The 19,289-nt window shown below is 38.2% G+C and overlaps 1 protein-coding gene across 1 annotated transcript; it reads right to left on the bottom strand.

The window, feature by feature from the left end:
• Positions 1-6,230: 6,230 nt before the first annotated feature.
• LOC137050295 (small integral membrane protein 36-like) lies at positions 6,231-6,630 on the bottom strand. The gene has a single exon (XM_067428753.1). It carries the CDS (start codon positions 6,620-6,622, stop codon positions 6,329-6,331), a length of 294 nt encoding a protein of 97 aa, XP_067284854.1. The 5' UTR covers positions 6,623-6,630; the 3' UTR covers positions 6,231-6,328.
• Positions 6,631-19,289: the final 12,659 nt, after the last annotated feature.

The raw sequence follows: 19,289 nt of genomic DNA, 5'->3' as shown, positions 1-19,289 counted from the left end.
TCGTCACAGAAACTCTTCTAAATGTAGTGATTTTAATGGTAAAAGACTGTAAAAATGTTACGGTTAAAATCAATAAACTGGTTAAAGGTGCACTATGTAGTATTTTTGCAGTAAAATATCCAAAAACCACTAGGCCAGTGTTATATATTTTTGTTCAGTTGAGTTCTTACAATATCCCAAATGTTTCCAACTATTTGTAAAATGTGAGAAAATTGCTATTTTAACCGAGGACCGGGACGTGTCAGCATTGGGTTTGAGCGAGTCGCCTGTCAATCGCGTCATATCTGCGCTACCCTCGGTTTTATTCTGGAGAAGCGCTTTTCTCTCAGCAGTGTGAACATGTCAAAGCAGCGCCGAGCGAACACACAGAGGAACGTCATAACATCATTTTAAACACACTTAAATGTGTCTGATAGGATAAACAGAGCTGCTTTACCTTATAATCATAACCGGAAGAGCGGATCAGTGCAGGCGCCCGACGACTGTGTCCCGTCCCGTCATAATAAAAGTCCCGGTGCTCGTGAGCCGTTTGTTTGTGTAACAATCGCTTCAGCGGCTGTGCTCAGCTCCACAACACTCGCTCCTGCTCTGCTTCACTACAGTAACGTTAATAACCGCATCCATCAACATGATTTCTGCCCGAGTCCTATTTTCCACCGGCTGTGAGGTGAAGACCACGTCCCAAGATGCTGCGCTCACACATGGCGTCATCAAACTACACCTTTGCGCCCTCAAGTGGACGGAAAGCTGCATAGTGCACCTTTAACATAGTTTCCGTACTATATATGGTGAATAACTGTAGATCTAACCTTACATTTAATGTAATTTGACAGTAAAATATTGTTAAATTGACAGTTTTTGGAAGTGAAAAAGAACAGGTCGTTGTGTAATTTTTAGTGGAAAAAAAAGCCCTGCGTGACGCTTCACATTTGATGTATTTTGGTTGAAATAACGGTTTCTTCTTAGTTTTTTTTTCTAATTAGTTATGTACATTAGGGTTTTGTTATATCTAACTTATTGAATTAATGTTTATTGCATTTTTACATTTACCATGATGGTGTTTAGTGTTTGTGTGAATCAACCCGTCCATATATTAATTTTGTCCTTGTAAAAAATACTTGTGATGAGCTTTGATTCATCATGTGACTCTCATGACCACTGGCATTGATGGTTGTCAGTCTATATATAAAAAGTAACCAATATTAGTTTTTCAGGAGGTTGGTCATTTAACATTGTTTCAGTTAATGAAATACAGTTATTTACTGTAAATTTAACTTAAATCTATAAAACCTGAAATGTTGCTGCCGTATTTTTTTTACTGTAAAGTTCTGGCAACCAGAGCTGCCAGTTTTTTTTACCTTAAAGTGCTGGTAAAACACGATTTCACTTTTCTAACTTTAGCTAGTGTGTAATGTTGCTGTTTGAGCAAAAACCACATCTGCAAAGTAAAAAAAAAAAAAAGAAAGAAAATAATGCAATTTTTTAAAAACGAAGCATGAACACGTTACAGTAAACCCCACAAACACAATCAGGCCTTCGAAAGAATGTGTTTTACCACCCCTTTAATGTTAGCATTTACTCTCGTGTGCCATGGCAAATCATGCTGGAAAATAGTTTATCTAAATAAAATAAAGTTGATACAACTCGAAACAATGAAGCATCTCAGATTACTTAAATTGTGTCAGTTTTGTAAACTCAAAAGAAAAATAAAGTTCTAAATACTCAAAGTTAATCTGATTGAACTAATTTATTTGATTTGAGTTTACTCTATTCAAAGCAATTCGCAAATTTGTTTTGAGAATTAAAAGATGTGGGTGTCTGAATAATCTTGTAAATGTACAGTAAAAATTTACAATTTTACCATTTTCATTCTATTTTGAATTATGTCCAGGAGAAACAACTGAGCCATACTAAAAACCATCATGGTAACACTTGGCACAAAAAAATAGTGTAATACATTTTAAATACTAATTTAAAATGTAACAACTGATAACCAAAAAATAATAAGAAACATAATTATTAAAACACAGTCACAAGGAAATTCTTACGGCTTTCCACAGTAAACTATAAGATAATTTGTTACTTTTTTACTTCCAAAAATGGTACGTTTAATAGTATTTTACTGTAAAATTAAATGAAATGTGTAAAAAGATAGATTTTTCGAACTTAAGATTTTTACAGTTAAAATTGCGGTAAAAAAACTGCAATAGATCTAATGGGAAAATACTGTTAAATGTTCAGACTTCATAAGTAAAAACGAACCGTCATCTTATAATTTACAGTAAAAAAACAAAACAAAAACTAATATGGTATTCCTACATTTACCTGTGACTTTATACCTTTGATTTTCTTTCACAACAAACAGGAAACGTGATTGTTTAATTACATACATTTGGGTTTTGTCACATCTTGTGGTGTTTAATGGATGTTTACCTCATTATTTCAGTATCGTATGTGTTACCATGATGGTGTTTCGTATTTCACTGCACTGTAAAAAATTATTTAGAAAAGTTACTTGGTTGCCTTAATTTTGAGTTCAAAGAAGAAGAAAAAATTGAGTTACAATGAACATTTTTTTAAGATTCGACAACCTTTATTAAAATATTTTTAAAAGATTTTGTAAGCATATTGGGTAATTGTGTGTTTATAAAGAACTTTTAACATCCATAGAATCTTTCTATTGCACAAAAGGTTCTTTACTGTGTAAAAAGATTCTTTAGGATTTTAAATTCTTCACACTAATAAAAAAGGTTCTTCTAAGAACTGTTGACTGAAAGGTTCTTTGGGGAACAAAAATGGTTCTTCTTAATTGTGAAAATTGTGAAAACCCCCTTTTGGAACCTTTAAGATTGTCTAGAGCAGGGGTGCCCATGGGTTTATTTATTTATATTAATATTTAAAATAAATATAAAACAACTTTAATCTGATTAACTAATGCAGTTTTATTTGTAAAGTGTTGCATTTTATTGAACAATTAAATGGGCAACAATCCCCAAGTGTTCAATGTTTATAATACAATTCAACGCCAAATACACATCGATACAGATTCATAATGACGACGGATATTGTACTCTTTTAAAAATGGAACAGACTGTTAGCAAACTAGACGCACTGCCTTTTTATTGGACTTCGGGGAATAAAATCTCATCTTGCCAAGCTTTTTAAAAATGTCTTTTGTCTGTGTGCCACTGCCTTGATTTCTCCATTATTGCATTTAATATGTTGATGTTTATTGACATCAACACCTTGAATTGCGCATTTACAATATTTTTGCGCATTTACAATATTTATGTTTAATTAAACATTTAATTTCAGTTAACTCTGTTGTAGTTTAATAATAAAACAAACCAAAATTATGGCAAATTAGAAATGACAATCTGTGTCGAAGGTCTAAATAAAATGCTCTCGCTCTCTCGCTCTCTCGCTCTCTCCCTCCCTCCTCGGACGGTACGGTGGGCCAAATCAAAGGTCCTACCCCTGGCCCGCGGGCCCTAATTTGGGCATCTCTGGTCTAGAGATCCACAAAAATCACCATTTCAATTATATCCAGGAGAAACGACTGATGTGAGCCATTAAAGTGCCATTTGTGGCAGGTTTTTTTACTCACCGTTTCTTTAGATAATCCAGTCTGGACATGATCCAGTCTCGCACAGAAGTTATGAAGCGCTTAAAGTCGTTTTACACAAGATATCAAATGAGAGATACAGTACTTGCATAGTTATGTACAGTAGATAAAAAAAGATAGTGTGCAGCGTTGAGTCGTTATCAGTCCGTCTCTTTCCAGCCTGTCAGACCAAAGTACTTTCTTTTTTTTTTTGGGCATCCATAAAGAACCTTTAACATCCGTAGAATCTTTCTATTACACAAAAGCCTCTTTATTGTGTAAAAAGAATTGTTAGAATTTTAAAGTGTTCTTCACACTAATAAAAAAAAAAGGTTCTTTTTAAGAACCGTTGACCTGAAAGGTTCTTTGGGGAACCAAAAATGGTTCTTCTAGGACATCACTTTTTGGAACCTTTTTTACACTCAAAAAAAATGAACTTGCACGGTTGTTAGTTGCACTCAAACCGTACTTGTTCACATTACTTTTAAAAAAAAAACTCATGTAACTACATTAACTTAAGTTTGCGGAGTTGTTTTTACTAAAAATTAGTATTGTCAGCTTTACTTAATAAATGTTTGTTGGGTCAACTTAACTGTGCGTTCACACCGCCGGTGGCGAGAGCGGCAAGGTGACCGGAAGTCATTCATTTTCAATGGGAGCCAGGCGACGAGCTTTGGCGAGAGCGGCGCGTCTTGGACGATTTGGGCATCAAGGAGAGTTGAAATCAGCTCAACTTTATGGTAATGAGCTATGGCGCGGTTTGGCGGCAACCAGTCAGAATGTAGAAATGCTCCGCTTGAGAGAAATCCAGAGAACGCAGGCCTGTAAACTTTGGTTCCGACCACATTAGTTCCCAAGCAAAATGTTAGAGAAGTTGATCATTGCTGTGCGGGGTCCCCTATCATTTATGACGAGATCATTCATAGTGATGTGTAATTTGAGAAGTCGCGCAACACTATTTTATAGGCGCTAAAATGCTCGTTGTTCAGCAGGTTTGCAATTAATTCTTACTTTCACATTTAAACGATTTCATGAGGTTAATTTATACCCTACTTGTGGTTAGTCTAGCCATCAACATGCTTTGTTTGATTTGATTTGGTTTAACTTTTTAAAAAAAGTAAGTAACCTGGTTTATTGAAATAAAAAATTTGAGTTGATACAATGAAGGACATTTGTTTAATAAATAGAAACTCAAAATATTATTGTCTCTGAACCACATAAAAAATGTGATAAATCATGAAAATAGCACAATTTGGCTGCGTCATCACAATTACCCAATATGCTTACAAAATCTTTTAATAATATTTTAATAAAGGTTGTCGAATCTCAAAAAATGTTCATTGTATTAACTCAAAATTTTAATTTCAATGAACTCAACCAGGTCATTTTTTTTTTTTTTTAAATTTTACAGTGCAGATTTAGCGATTTAAAGTGTGTGTTTTTCAGTAAAGAAAAGTTTTCAGAAATCTGTTTTTAGTGTATGTTAGTGTTTAATGTTCAGTTATGTTGGACATTCAGAGGTGCTTCTGTAATTTTGGTTACCATTATGCAGAGGAACGGTGCCTGTGTTTAGGCTGCGGGCGCTCATTTAAACACTTTCATTGGATGGACGTCCTGCCCTCAATTAAGTTATTTTTGAATTTTGTTTTTAAACATTCACTTGTAGAAGAATTAGTTAATTTAATAAGGTAAATTCAACCAATACATGTGTTCACCTCACATAATAAACTTTTATAAATGTAACATTATTAAGTAAACTACACTGTTAAAAATTATTTAGAAAATAAGTGACCTGGTTTCCTTAATTTTCAGTTCATTGAAATTAAATAATTGAGTTAATACAATGAACATTTTCTGAGATTCGACAACCTTTATTAAAATATTATTAAAAGATTTTGTGAGCATATTGGGTAATTGTGTGTGTTTTATTTGTGATGACGCAGCCAAATTGTGCTATTTTCATGATTTATCACATTTTTTATGTGGTTCAGATACAATAATATTTTGAGTTTCTATTTATTAAACACATTTCCTTCATTGTATCAACTCAAATTTTAATTTCAATAAACTCAATTTTAAGGCAACCAGGTTACTTAGTTTTTAAATTAAACAAAAACCAACAATTTTTTTTTTTACAGTGTGTAAATGCAAGATAAAACCTTCAGCTAACCTTTGACAGAGGCCATTATAAATGTGCGCATTCATTACAATTTCAACTTCTTACTTTTTTTAGCAACAAAAAACAAAACAAAATTTAGTGTATAAATATTATGTAACCGTGACAAATTGAAATGGTTTGTATTACTTTGGTCAGCTTTATTTGACATTCTTTTGTTCATATAACTAAATTGTTATTTGTAAAACATACTCAATATAGTGTGAAACCACTTGACGGACCTTTTTTAAGTAAATTCAACAAATTATTTTTTCGAGTTGTCTAGAGATCCACTAAAAATGTCACTTGAGAAACGACTGATGTGAGCCATTAAAGTGCCATTTGTGTGTTTTTTTTTGTTGTTGTTGTTTTTTTTAGTACTCACCGTTTCTTTAGATAATCCAATCCGGACTGATCCAATCTGATCCAGTCTCGCACAGAAGTTATGAATGGTTTAAAAAGACGCTTTCAACAAGATATCAAACGAGAGATACAGTACTTGCATAGTTATGTACAGTAGATTAAAAAAAAAGTGTTAAGTCGTTATCAGTCTGTCTCTTTCCAGCCTGTCAGACCAAAGTACTCTTTTTCTCGGCGGTCGGCGGCTCGTAGCTGGTCACCATCTTATTCTGGTCCCATCTGGCATTGGCGGGCGAACTCTGCATGACCACGAGCCTGATGGGCGCGGCGTTGGCATTGGGCAGGGGGTCGGGCGCGTACTCCTTGGTGGGGTCTTTGCCCTGGCAGTCGTAGAGGATGCAGGAGATGAGGAAGACGAGGAGGAGGATGACGTAGCTGGCGATGAGTATGATGAGGTTGAGGGTAACCGGGTCTATCTCGACATCATCTGCGATGAAGCTCATGGTGGCGGCGGCGGGAACCTGAAGGACTGAGACGGACTGAGAGCGCTATCACAGAACACACAGACCTGTGAGGGATTAGTTCACACAAATCCCTCTCTCATTCTGCCTGTCACACACACACAAACACACACACACACACACACACACACACACACACACGTTTGTTTCACTAAGGACATTACATTGACTTCCACTGATTTTATATCAGGTTAATGATATTTTCTATCCCCTAACCCAACCTCTATCCCTAAACCTACCCATCCCAGAAACATGAGCAAAACAATAGATTAAAAAAGTATTTTTAACTAGTGAGGAACAGTCAATTGTCCTCAGTGAGTTGTTTTCATGTCTTACTATACAAGTGAGGACGTTTGTGCCTTCAAGTATTGCCAAACAAGGAGCACACACACACACACACAGCGTGCGCGCGTTTGTTTTTGTGAAATGTGGGGAGATTTCAAAGGCGTAATGGTTTTTATAAAGTACAAACCATATTTTCTCTATCCCCCTATACTGCCCCTAAATCTACATACACACATACACACACATACACACACATACACACACATACACACACACACACACACATAGCCCCTGCCCCTAAACCTGCCCATCACAGGAAACATTCTGCATTTTTACTTTCTCAAAAAAACGTATTCTGTACACTGCAAAAAATGCTTTTCTTACTTAGTATGTGTCTTGTTTCTAGTCTAAATATCTAAAAATTCTTACATTAAAGGGGGGGTGAAATTCTGTTTCATGCATACTGATCTTTTTACACTGTTAAAGACTTGGAATCCCATAGTAAACATAGACAAAGTTTCAAAAGTTAAGGTGGACGTTTGATGGGAGTATTTCTTTGTCAAAAATACTACTTCCGGTTAGTCATAAGTTTCTGCAAGTTTTTTGCGATCATGCGTCCCCTTTGACGTTAACGGGGGCGGAATTTCCTTGTATGGGCCTTACGGACAATACTACCGGAAGCGCGTGAGAGAGAGAGAGAGAGAGGGAGAGAGCGAAAGCAACAGGCTACGCCCATCAAAGCGCTGGTTTGTAGGATGCTGGACAGGTGATGTGCACATAACAATGTCACCAAAAAAGTGCGTTTTTGGTTGCCAGACCAAGACAGTCCTGCACAGATTCTCCAAAACCCCGCGTTAAGGCAACAGTGGATGTAATTTGCTTTTCCGGATCAGCAACTGAGTTGCGCGAATGTTTATATCTGTTCGCTGCATTTCGGTGCCGACTGTTTCATAAACAAGGCCCAGCTCGACGCCGGATTTTCAGATCGCCTAATGCTGAAGGATGGAGCAGTCCCAACGTTAGAAGGGTGAGTGAGACTGCTTCAAATGTCTGTGTTTTTTTTAGTCCGCTTACTGTCTACACAAACCACGCGTAAACACACAAACACACGTGCACAACTGCACTTCTCACATGTACACCTTCAAAGACAAAAATACGACGATATAATTCAAGTATAAATATGTAAATAACACAAGTCGCTAAGCATATTATATAGTTAGTGTAACTTGTACCACATAGAGACGTCCTGCTCTAGTCGTTTTTGCTGCTGCTCCTGTTCAACTGCAGCCTCTGGGTCTGATTCCGGATCATAGATGTATGGCTGTATCTGATTAAAAGCCATATTTTTATTTTGAATAAAGTTTTTTTCCCGCTGTTAGGGATGACGCACTCGACTCACAGCGCGCTGCTGCACACGTCATTATTTAGCTCCGCTCACACGACACGCCCCCACCCGCTCGGCTTTTTTCGGAAAGACTCGGAACAGCGCATCTTTCTTATATAATTATTAAAAAAAATAAAGACTTTTCTGAGATATGCAGGATGCAATGCTACTCTATAGGTACTCAAGATTGACATGACACTGACTGAAACTGAGTGTTTCACCCCCCCTTTAAGAAACATTTACTAGACAAGTAAAAATGATTGTCTTGTTTTGGGGAAAAATAACTCAAGCTGATTATTTTGCTTATTTTAAGCAAACGCTCTCTCAATTTTATTTCACCCTCTCCTGTAATACCTGTGTCATCCCCATGTCATTATACACATTTGTGTCCTGATATTACACACACACACACGTTTGTTTTTGTGAAATGTGGGACATTAGGTGTAATGGTTTTTATACTGTACAAACCGTATTTTCTATCCCCCCACGCTCTAAACTTACCCATCACACACACACACACACACACACAGCCCCTACCCCTTAACCCACCCATCACAGGAAACATTTTGCATTTTTACTTATTTATTTATAAGCCTTTTGTAAAGTGGGGCCATGGGTAATGTCCTCATATTTCACCCTCTCCTGTAATACCTGTGTCAGACCCATGGCATTATACACATTTGAGTCCTCATGTCACAAAAACATGCTCCACACACACACACACTGTCCATCTCTGTTTCAGTCTAATGTGCTTTATTGGCATGACTAATAATTGTACATCTGTATCGCCAGAGCATTTGCAGCTTAGTCTCTGTCTTTCAGTCGCTCCGTTTTAATGCGTTTTGTTGGCATCCCAAACACAGTTGTGCTGCCAAAGCATTTGCAGATGAGATTCCAAGGGCAAAATAAAAATTGTGCACAAGAACACAACGAACATCCAGCGTTTAACAGACAAAGAAAGATAAAGCGGACGGTGTTAAATAATAAAAACACTGTCTGTTTCCAGAAATAGCCTAATCTACAGTAGACTTCTTCATCCAGTCTCCTTCTAGGTAAAGACGCTATAGGTAAGAAATCAGGAAACGTGAGCACCAAAGATAATCCGAAAATGTCTTATTGTTATCAGTGTTGAAAACGGTTGTGCTGATGTAAAGGGTGTGTATATATATATATATATATATATATATATATATATATATATATATATATATATATATTTAAGTAAAATATTGCTGGATCAAAACGAGTGCTTTCACTGCAAAAAAAAAAATGCATTTCTTACTTGTTCCTAGTCCAAACATCTAAAAATTCTAACATTTAAGAAACATTTACTACACAAGTAAAAAAAATTGTCTTGTTTTGGAGGGAAAATAACTCAAAATTAAGAGTTTTTGCTTGAAATGAGCAACATAATCTGCCAATTGGGTAAATAAAATAATTACTTACCCCACTGGCAGATTATTTTGCTTATTTTAAGCAAAAACTCGAGTAAATGTTTCTTAACGTAAGAATGTTTTTAGATATTTGGACTAGAAACAAGTAAATGCATTTTTTTGTGAATACGTTTTTTTTTTTTTTTTTTGAGAAAGTAAAAATGCCGGATGTTTCCTGTGAAGGGTAGGTTTAGGGGCAGGGGCAGTGTGTGTGTGTGTGTGTGTGAGCCTGTTTATGTGGTTTATGAGGACACAAATTTGTATAACTACATGGGTATTACACTGGTATTACACTATAAATGTGGTTTATGAGGACATATCAAATGTCCTCATAATTCAAATGGCCTTAAAAACATACTAAATGATGTTTTTTTGAGAAAGTAAAAATGCAGAATGTTTCCTGTGATGGGTAGGTTTAGGGGCTCTGTGTGTGTGTGTGTGTGTGTGTGTGTGATGGGTAGGGGCAGTGTAAGGGGATAGAAAATACGGTTTGTACGGTATAAAAACCATTACGCCTATGGAGAGTCCCTGTAAACCACATAGACCAACGTGTGTGTGTGTGTGTGTGTGTGTGTGTGTGTGTGTGTAATACAGCGCAGGGCTTCTGTGTAATCCTAATCTTGATTGTAAGGAGTGATTGAACCATCTGTTTGAACCACTCAGCGTTCACTACAATATATCACATTGTGTAAGACAGAGACACACACACATGTTGGTCTATGTGGTTTACAGGGAATCTCCATAGCCGTAATTGATTTTATACCGTACAAACCGTATTTTCTATCCCCTTACACTGCCCCTGCCCTCATAATTTATTATGTTTTTAAAGCTGTTTGATTTATGAGGACATTTGAATTGTACCAGTGCAGTGTAATACCCATGTAGTTATACAAATGTGTGTCCTCATAAACCACATAAACAGGCTCACACACACACACACACACCACTGAGACAATGTTATCCTAAATAAAAAGTATAAAAATAAAGTAAAACAGAAATAGAAAAACTGAACCTAAGCTAAACTGCTTCAACTGATTCATAAAAAAACACCAAATCTATCAGAACGTACCCAGTACATTTGTATGCAAGGCATGAATAATTCCCTCATTCCCTCTTTCCCTGTGACAGCAGGTCTGTTCAGATAATATCCAGTGCAGTGTTTGGAGCAGCAGAGGGCAGAAGTGCTCCGGATTGAAAACAGGCCTCGGTCTTAAAGAGAATGAACTTTGAATCTCATGTGAACAGACCACAGACAGTAAAAGAACACACACACAGTATTATGCTCTTATACACACTCTAAAAAATGCTGTTGGACAAACCCAGAAATTGGGTTGTTTGAATAGATCCATTCACTAGGTTTGTCCATTTTCAACCCAACTTGGGTTCTTTTTAACCCAGCATTTTTTAGCGTGAATAATGCTGCATTGAAGAAAAAAAACGGCATTTATGAAATGAACATTTTTAGATGCAAAACCCACATGACATTTCAACTGCTTAGTAAAGTAAGAGCACAGCTGGACGACACACATGCTGAACTTTAATACTTAGTGGTTGAGGTTTAATCAGTTTAAAAAAAATATTCATTACATTTAATAGTGATTAAAAAATAAAATGTCTCTCTCTCTCTCTCTCTCTCTCTCTCTCTCTCTCTCTCTCTCTCTCTCTCTCTCTCTCTCTCTCTCTCGAACAGATTGTTGCCATCGTTCATTCTGCTGACATTATGAAACTGATAAGTGAAAAACTCGGAGATACAGCGGCACCACAACATCTGTGCATGAATTTTGAGATTGCAAGCTGTTTTTTAGCCAGACTTTTATATAATGAATAAGCAGGAATTAAGTATTTTATCAGTTTGTGTATTCAGAGGTGCGGGTGGAGTCTGTCCTGTCTGCGTGGATGCAGAAGAAGTGGAGCCAAACTGTCCAGAAAGAGAGACGGCAAACATTTTTTTCCTTCCCTGTTCCAGGATCATGTTTGATAACGTCAGAATTCCCACGTCATGTTTGACTGACATGCATAAACAAAATGGATCATGTTTATTCCCGTTCCTGCATCCACACGTCACTGTTGCATTTACCCCGGAGGCAAATACATTTTGAATTGACCATTCCCTAAATTGTTTCCATTAAAGGGTTAGTTCACCCAAAAATATTCCCCCTAAAGTCGTTCCACACCCGTAAGACCTCCGTTCATCTTCACACACAGTTTAAGATATTTTATATTTAGTCTGAGAGCGTATGCAAGTGTATGCACACTATACTGTCCATGTCCAGAAAGGGAATAAAAACATCATCAAAGTCGTCCATATGAGACATCAGTGGGTTAATTAGAGTCTCTTGAAGCATCGAAAATACATTTAGGTCCAAAAATAACAAAAACTACGACTTTATTCAGCACTGTCTTCTCTTCCGCGTTTGTTTTCAAACCTCAAATAAAGATTCAAACAGTTATGAATCAGCGAATTGATTCATGATTCGGATCGCCAATGTCACGTGATTTCAGCAGATTGACACGCGATCCAAATTTCATTTTGAGCGAACTAACCCTTTAAATATTTTCTTATTTGCATAGTATGGCCATTGGGCCATTTCACAATTGTAGATAGTTTTGCAAAGCAATTTGTGTATCGTGAAAGTATAGTTTATTCAGTTCTGATTCAATGAATCAGTTAAATTAGATTGGTCTAAATTGTTTTGTGAATTGCAAATAAGTAGTCTAGAAATCTAGACGCAGCCTAAAGGCGGGCGTACACGGTGCGATTTTTGCTGTCGTACGAACTCGCAGACGATTTCTTTTTCTCGGGGAGAAATCGCGTGGACATCGTGGATGCTCGTATGGTCGCGGCTCGCACCGTGTGAGAGGAAATACGATACGAGCCGAGCACGTTAAGAGCACCTCCCGACCTTACGATAATTTTTAAACATGTTTAAAAAGTTCGGGGAGTCGGCCCGATTTTTACCAGCATATGGCTGTCCCCTATTGCCAAATCATGCACAAGCACGTCACATACGCTCAATCTTTATGACCATTATTAGCTCAGTGGCTGCCACATACTGCGTTCACACACACACAAGCACGCACACACACACACACTCTCTTCTCTCTCCCTCTGGTTGTTTCGGTTAAAAGGAATGGCTACTGCTCTCTGCTTTTCAACAAATCATTTGCAAACTTTTTTTCTTTATTTTTAGTATCTGAAGCTATAGCAGCAACATTGAAAGCTCCGGTGTCTGCTCGTGTGATCGCGGCCGGCTCGCGGTGCAAACAGTCGTGCCGTGTACCAGCTGATTTGATGCGATGATCAAATTAAATGACTCGTAGCGTCTGCAGTATCTCACGACCTTCCGAGTGTCCAAATTCGCACAGTGTACGCCCACCTTAGAGACAGAAAATGTAATTTGCCGCGAGAGCAGTCTAGCAACGGCTTGCGAGCTGGAAAAACCAAACTCTGGTCAGGCCAATCACATCGTGTATAGAGTCAGTGGGTGGGGCTTAACATAAAGATGGCAAAGTTGCAGCGGTTCCACGTTACTTAAAAAACAAAAAACAAAGATGGCAAACAGCGGCGTTTCGAATCAGCTTTGACCGCGACTCTGGAAGACTTGGAGTTGAGCTTTTCTTTGAGAAAAGAACAAAGAACGGCACTGAAGTCATTCTTTAAAAAGGAAGATGTACGGTTAAACGGATACGGCAAAATTTGAATCTATCAACGAGCTTCGCTTCACCTTCTTCATTGCTCTGGTTGGTTTTAGCGCTATCCTATTGCGTGCAGAGGGAATGTGAAGAACCGTTTATCCCGAGCCCCGGATTGAGCTGTCAATGGGGAGTTCGTATAATACGCCATAGTGCGTATCACACGAAAAACAGCATAGCATATGCACGCCAAAATGAGTTTTGTATACATTCCACGACATAGCATACTCGTACTATTTATACGCATTTTCGTGAGAAAAGAGTCTGAGTTTGTGATATATGTTTTTATTTCATGCAAAACGCTCGCTCGCTCTGTCTGGATGCGTTTAAATCTTTAAAAACGGGTTACCGCGTTTACATGACCATGCTCATTGTCGGCTTATTAGGAATAATCGGCTTAAGAACATGTATGTAAACGCACCCATTGACTCGGTTCGGATCGGAAAATGGTTGCTTTATGACTCCCAAGAGAATTGTTCATTCTAGTAAGTTGTTATCAGTTTAATCAGTTTGCAAAGTGGTCTGAATGATTGTGTGAATCCCAAAAGAATCATTCATTTTAGTCAATTATCACTGAATCAGTTTGCAAAGCGGTCTGAATGATTAATTTGTGAATCCCAAAATAATAATTTATTTTAGTCAATTGTTTTCAATGAATCGGTTAAATTGGGTCGCCATAAAAGCGCCAATTTTTTTAATAAATCCATTCAGATTGCAAAATGGTTTGAATGATTGATTTATGACTCCCAAGATAGTTGTTCATTCTAGTTAGTTTCCAATAAATCAGTTCAATCAGTCAATTTTTTAGTCAATTATATTTAATGACCCAGTTTAACCAGTTTACAAAGAGATCTGAATGATTGCTTTGTGAATCCTAAAATAATTGTTCTTTTTAGTTAGTTAAATGAATAAGTTAAATCGTTTATCAAAGCGGTGTATATGATTGTCTTGTGAATCACAAAAAAATGATTCCTTTTTGATGATCAGTTCACAAGTCAGTCTGGATGACTCTTTACAATGATTAATTTGCATAAAATATGTATATGATGATGATATTTCTCATCCAAAAAAACAGTAATCATTGGCTGTGCTCTGAAAGACCAGCTGCAAATGGTCCAACATGAAATCGGTCTTTGCATTCAAAGATTTGACATGCATGTGGTGCCGGGTAATGCTGTAGCTTGATGCTTTTTTATGGTGTATTTTTTTTCTCCCTAGAGCTCAATGCGTGGTGAACATTGACAAGAGTCTTGAGACACTTCCCGGGTTCAATTCGGTAATCAATTCCGGGACGTGGTTGCTTTCACACTGCACGTCGGACCCGCAATATTCCCGGAACATTGCCGGGTCGCCTTCTGTGTGAAAGCAACCACGTCCCGGAATTGATTACCGAATTGAACCCGGGTCGGGAACCTAGTAACATTAGCCCCTTTCACACTGCGATTCCAGCAAATACACGGATAATGCGACCCGGCATTTGTTCCCGGGCCGCTAGATTTAGTCCATTCACACTGCCAGCGAAATACCGTAATATGTGCGCTTTCACACACAACCCGTAACGGTCCCGGATCGCGTTAACACGTGACATCCGGATGTGACGTATAATGGCGAGCGATCTCAGCTTCAGCGCGGATAGTAAGGAGCTCCGTGGTCTCGACTTGTGTCCAGTTTGCGCACATTTCTGCTTGCTTAATTTTAGTTTCTTTTGTAAACGAACACTCTCTGCGTTTAAAACACCGACGAGCTCTTCTGGCACTGCAGGGTTGTGTTATTGAAAAAACAAGCTCTAGGAGTCGCACGATAACTACGTACACGTTGCGGCATTAGTTTCAGCTTTTGTTCACACAGCGCTCGTCCCGGGTCGAATCCCGCAATGTTACTAGGTCCCCGACCCGGGTCGAATTCGGTAATCAATGCCGGGACGTGGTTGCTTTCACACAGAAGGCGACCCGGACAATTCTGGGAATATTGCGGGTCCGACGTGCAGTGTGAAAGGGGCTATTGAGGGATTCGACCCGGGACGAGCGCTGTGTGAACAAAAGCCGAAACTAATGCCGCAACGTGTACGTAGTTATCGTGCGACTCCTAGAGCTTGTTTCTTCAATAACACAACCCTGCAGTGCCAGAAGAGCTCGTCTGTGTTTTAAACGCAGAGAGTGTTCGTATACAAAAGAAACTAAAATTAAACAAGCAGAAATGTGTGCAAACTGGACACAAGTCGAGACCACGGAGCTCCTTACTGTCCGCGCTGAAGCTGAGATCGCTCGCCGTTATACGTCACATCCGGATGTCACGTGTCAACTCGACCCGGGACCGTTAAGCGCTGTGTGTGAAAATGCACATATTACGGTATTTCGCTGGCAGTGTGAATGGACCAAATCTAGCGGCCCGGGAACAATACCGGGTCGCATTATCCGTGTATTTGCCGGAATCGCAGTGTGAAAGGGGCTTTATGCATCATTTTATTCCGCTGAAGTTCATCGGGTCAAAGACTGACTTTCTCAATGCCTTTTGGAAGCACTGCAGAGGTTTATGCTGGAGGATATTCTGCAAAAGGGTTTGCCAGACTGAAATTCTGTAGTCTAATTAATTTCACACTAATAAAGACCCAATAAACTACATTTGGAAGCTTTATTGGAAGAATCAGCACAAAAGCATCTTTACTTTCTTAAGTTCTGTTCAGTTTGAAGAAACTTGTCAACTGGCAGAGATTTCTAAATGAACTTTATGCTGCGTGGACTCTCATATTAAGTCTCGTATTGAAAAAGTTTGTTTGCCTGCGCTGTGTGTGTGTGTGTGTGTGTGTGTGTGTGTGTGTGTGTGTGTGAACTGCTCTGAGGCTGAGCCTATTTATTCTGAACCGCGGAGACGGGTCCATTAGACATGGACAGCAAAACTAATTTGATTATGACAGAGTGACACACACACACACACACATATGGAGACTGAACTCCACACCACTGCCAGTATGTGTGAGTTTAGGATTGAACATTGTAAAATAAATTTGAGAGTGAGTGGACATTGCTATGTGGTTGTTAGGTTGGGAAATGTACAATAAGTCAAAACAGTTCATATCCAAATCTCTCAGATTTACCATCTAAATGGGTCTTCCTGTACTTACAGGGACAATTCACCAAAAATTATATTTCTACAAGAATAAATGCTATTTTTTACTTTATAGGCCTACACTTTGCAGATAAATAATTTACTCAGCCTATATTTCTCCAGATAGTTTCATTTGGCTACTTGCCTATGACCAAAAAACGAAAAATATTACACAGATGCATTTAACTTATATTGATTTCTGACTCATAAATGAATCAGTAAAAGGGGTTTGTAAGAAGGTTTTGCCTATCGCAAAAGAATCTTTCATTCTAGTCAAATCTTTTCAACGAGACCAAATTGGATAGCAAAGCTTTTTGTGATTTTACAAAACGCATTCAGACCAGTTTGCGCACCGATTTGACTGATTAATGGGGGGGATGGCTAGGATGAACGACTCTTTTGCAATTTGCCACCACTCGCAAAAGAACCGGTTATTTTAGTTGGTCATTTTTTTTCAATTATTAGTTCAGAAAACTTCAAAAATTGGTCTGAAAGAAACGATTCACGAATCGCAGTCAAGACCCTTTTCACATACTTTGTATAGGCCAACCGGCAGCTGACCAAAACCCAACAGGCTTTTGGATTATCGCAAATAATAAGCTCTGTGATCAACAAAAGTTTATGAGACTTTATGTAACTATCACAGATAAACACAATCTGAATCTGAGATCCTATGGCAGATTGCCCGCTTATATAGCCAGATGGCCCCGCCCATTTCAGCGGGATCTGATGGGCTTCATCGCCATAGGCTTGTGCACGAACCAGAAAAGTTTTCTTTAAAAGTATAGGCGTCTAGTGATGCAGTACGACTGAAGTATCGAAAGGGAACCCATTGACTTCGGGACGATGTAACCGGAAGTGCTAAAATGCTAACTTCCTTCTGTGTTTTTGGCCTAAAAAAGAGGTGGAAGTCATCATAGTTGGGTAAATGTATATTCAAAGTTTTCACGTGTCGTCACACGCTTATAGGAACCCCCACCTGGAGGACAAAACAAGACTTTCCTCCATTGTCCCCCAGTCATTTTTTACCAGGTTTGTAGTGGTACAACACCTTATTGATGATGCATATTTTGTAGGTCTACAGAGGCCTGTTGCATGAAGCTATCTGAACAAACTCTGAGTTTCAGAGTAGGTTTAGAGATGATAAATCCAACCTGGTTTAAATCAAGTTCAACCGTTTCTTGGTATAACCTTTCTCGGTTAACTCGGGTTTAATCCAGAGTTAGCGATTAACTCTGAAGCGTGTGCACCTGAAAGTGTGACACGTGCGGCAAACAGCCAATCACAGCGTCCGTTTGATTCACTTCCCACAAGAGAGAGGGCGCACTTCTCTTCTAAAGATTGAGAGATCATTTTGATAATTATCATGAAATTAAATGCATTTACAAAGCAGCAATAAACACAGCTGCTGCAGCGACTGTTTGAGAAGGCAACTTAAAGAATATCTGACTATATCAATGCATGATGTGAATTAAAGAAATATGCCTAATAATTTCACAAAGAGCTCAAATACATGTTTTTTAAAATAATTATGAATGCATGTTTTATATTTAATATTAATATAATTATTTGTTGTTTTATATTATATGAATTAAAGCTAATTATTTATTATATATATATTATACGAATTATAATTATCAATAATATAAATATAATAAATAATTAGTGCCAAAGGAATAGCAATTTTGTCTCTAATGGTTTTCTATGGAGCCAGAATGGTGACTTTAAAATTTGGCATCACAAATTAAAATTGTCATTGAAAACAAAAGCAGAACTGAAAAAGGAAACATTGGCTTTGAAACATTTGCATTGAAAACAGTTGTATTGGCATTGAAACAAGTATTGGCACTGAAAAAATAAAATAATTAAAATATTACAATCGTATTCTTTTATTGAATTGGGATTTATTTGTATTTTTCAATGACAATCTTCAGATTTTTTCTTCATGTCACTCTTTTTCAGTGACAGTTTTTTTTTACAATGTCAGTTTTTTTTCAATGTCACTGATTTTCAGTTTCAACTTTCTGTCACTGTTTTGGCGTGGAGAGGGGCGGGGTCTGAGGGGAGGGGTAAGTAGAGCGTAGTTTGCATATCATTTGTATATAGGTATACTGAACCCGTCACCAGCTCTGAAGCCGCATGACTAATGTCCAGTTTACCGGGAACTTCCAAGCCGCAAGTTTGTCTTTTTTTATCTGCCATTTATATGTTTTCTCGTGCAACCTGGCCGGCTTGGTTAACTTTTAACGGCCGTTATGCTGTTTTGTTTTTTCCGACGTCGACTGGAACATGTAAATTAGCCTACTAACATTAGCCGTGTTGGCTAACTTAACTGTGGTTAATGCGGCTGTGTAAGTTACACTACTGACATCCCCAACCACACACACACACACACCGGAGACAGACGTTACTCCTAGGGCCGCGAGTGTGCTTTTATCTGTATTTAATTTAGTTGTGCTGCTGCACAAGACCTCATAAACGTGCTAACGCAAAACGTTCAGCAGTATCACACCAGCACAGCAGAATCCAGTGCCGTCACATGAGCACCATTAAATACAGATAGAAGCACATTCGCGGCCCTAGGAGTTACTGTGTAACGCTGCGTTTAAGCCGAACTAGCGGCTCTCCTGTGTGTGTGTGTGTGTGTGTGTGTGTGTGTGTGTGTGTGTGTGGTTGGGGTTGTCAGTAGTGTTACACAGCCGGCGCCCTGCTGATTATCATGTGTTAACGTCACAGGCTATGTTACTGT

The sequence above is a fragment of the Pseudorasbora parva genome, chromosome 2 (genome assembly GCF_024679245.1).
Source record: "Pseudorasbora parva isolate DD20220531a chromosome 2, ASM2467924v1, whole genome shotgun sequence".
In the NCBI taxonomy this organism is placed as follows: Eukaryota; Metazoa; Chordata; class Actinopteri; order Cypriniformes; family Gobionidae; genus Pseudorasbora; species Pseudorasbora parva.
The sequence above is the reverse complement of the archived record's forward strand: the minus strand, read 5'-3'. Positions and strand labels throughout refer to the sequence as shown.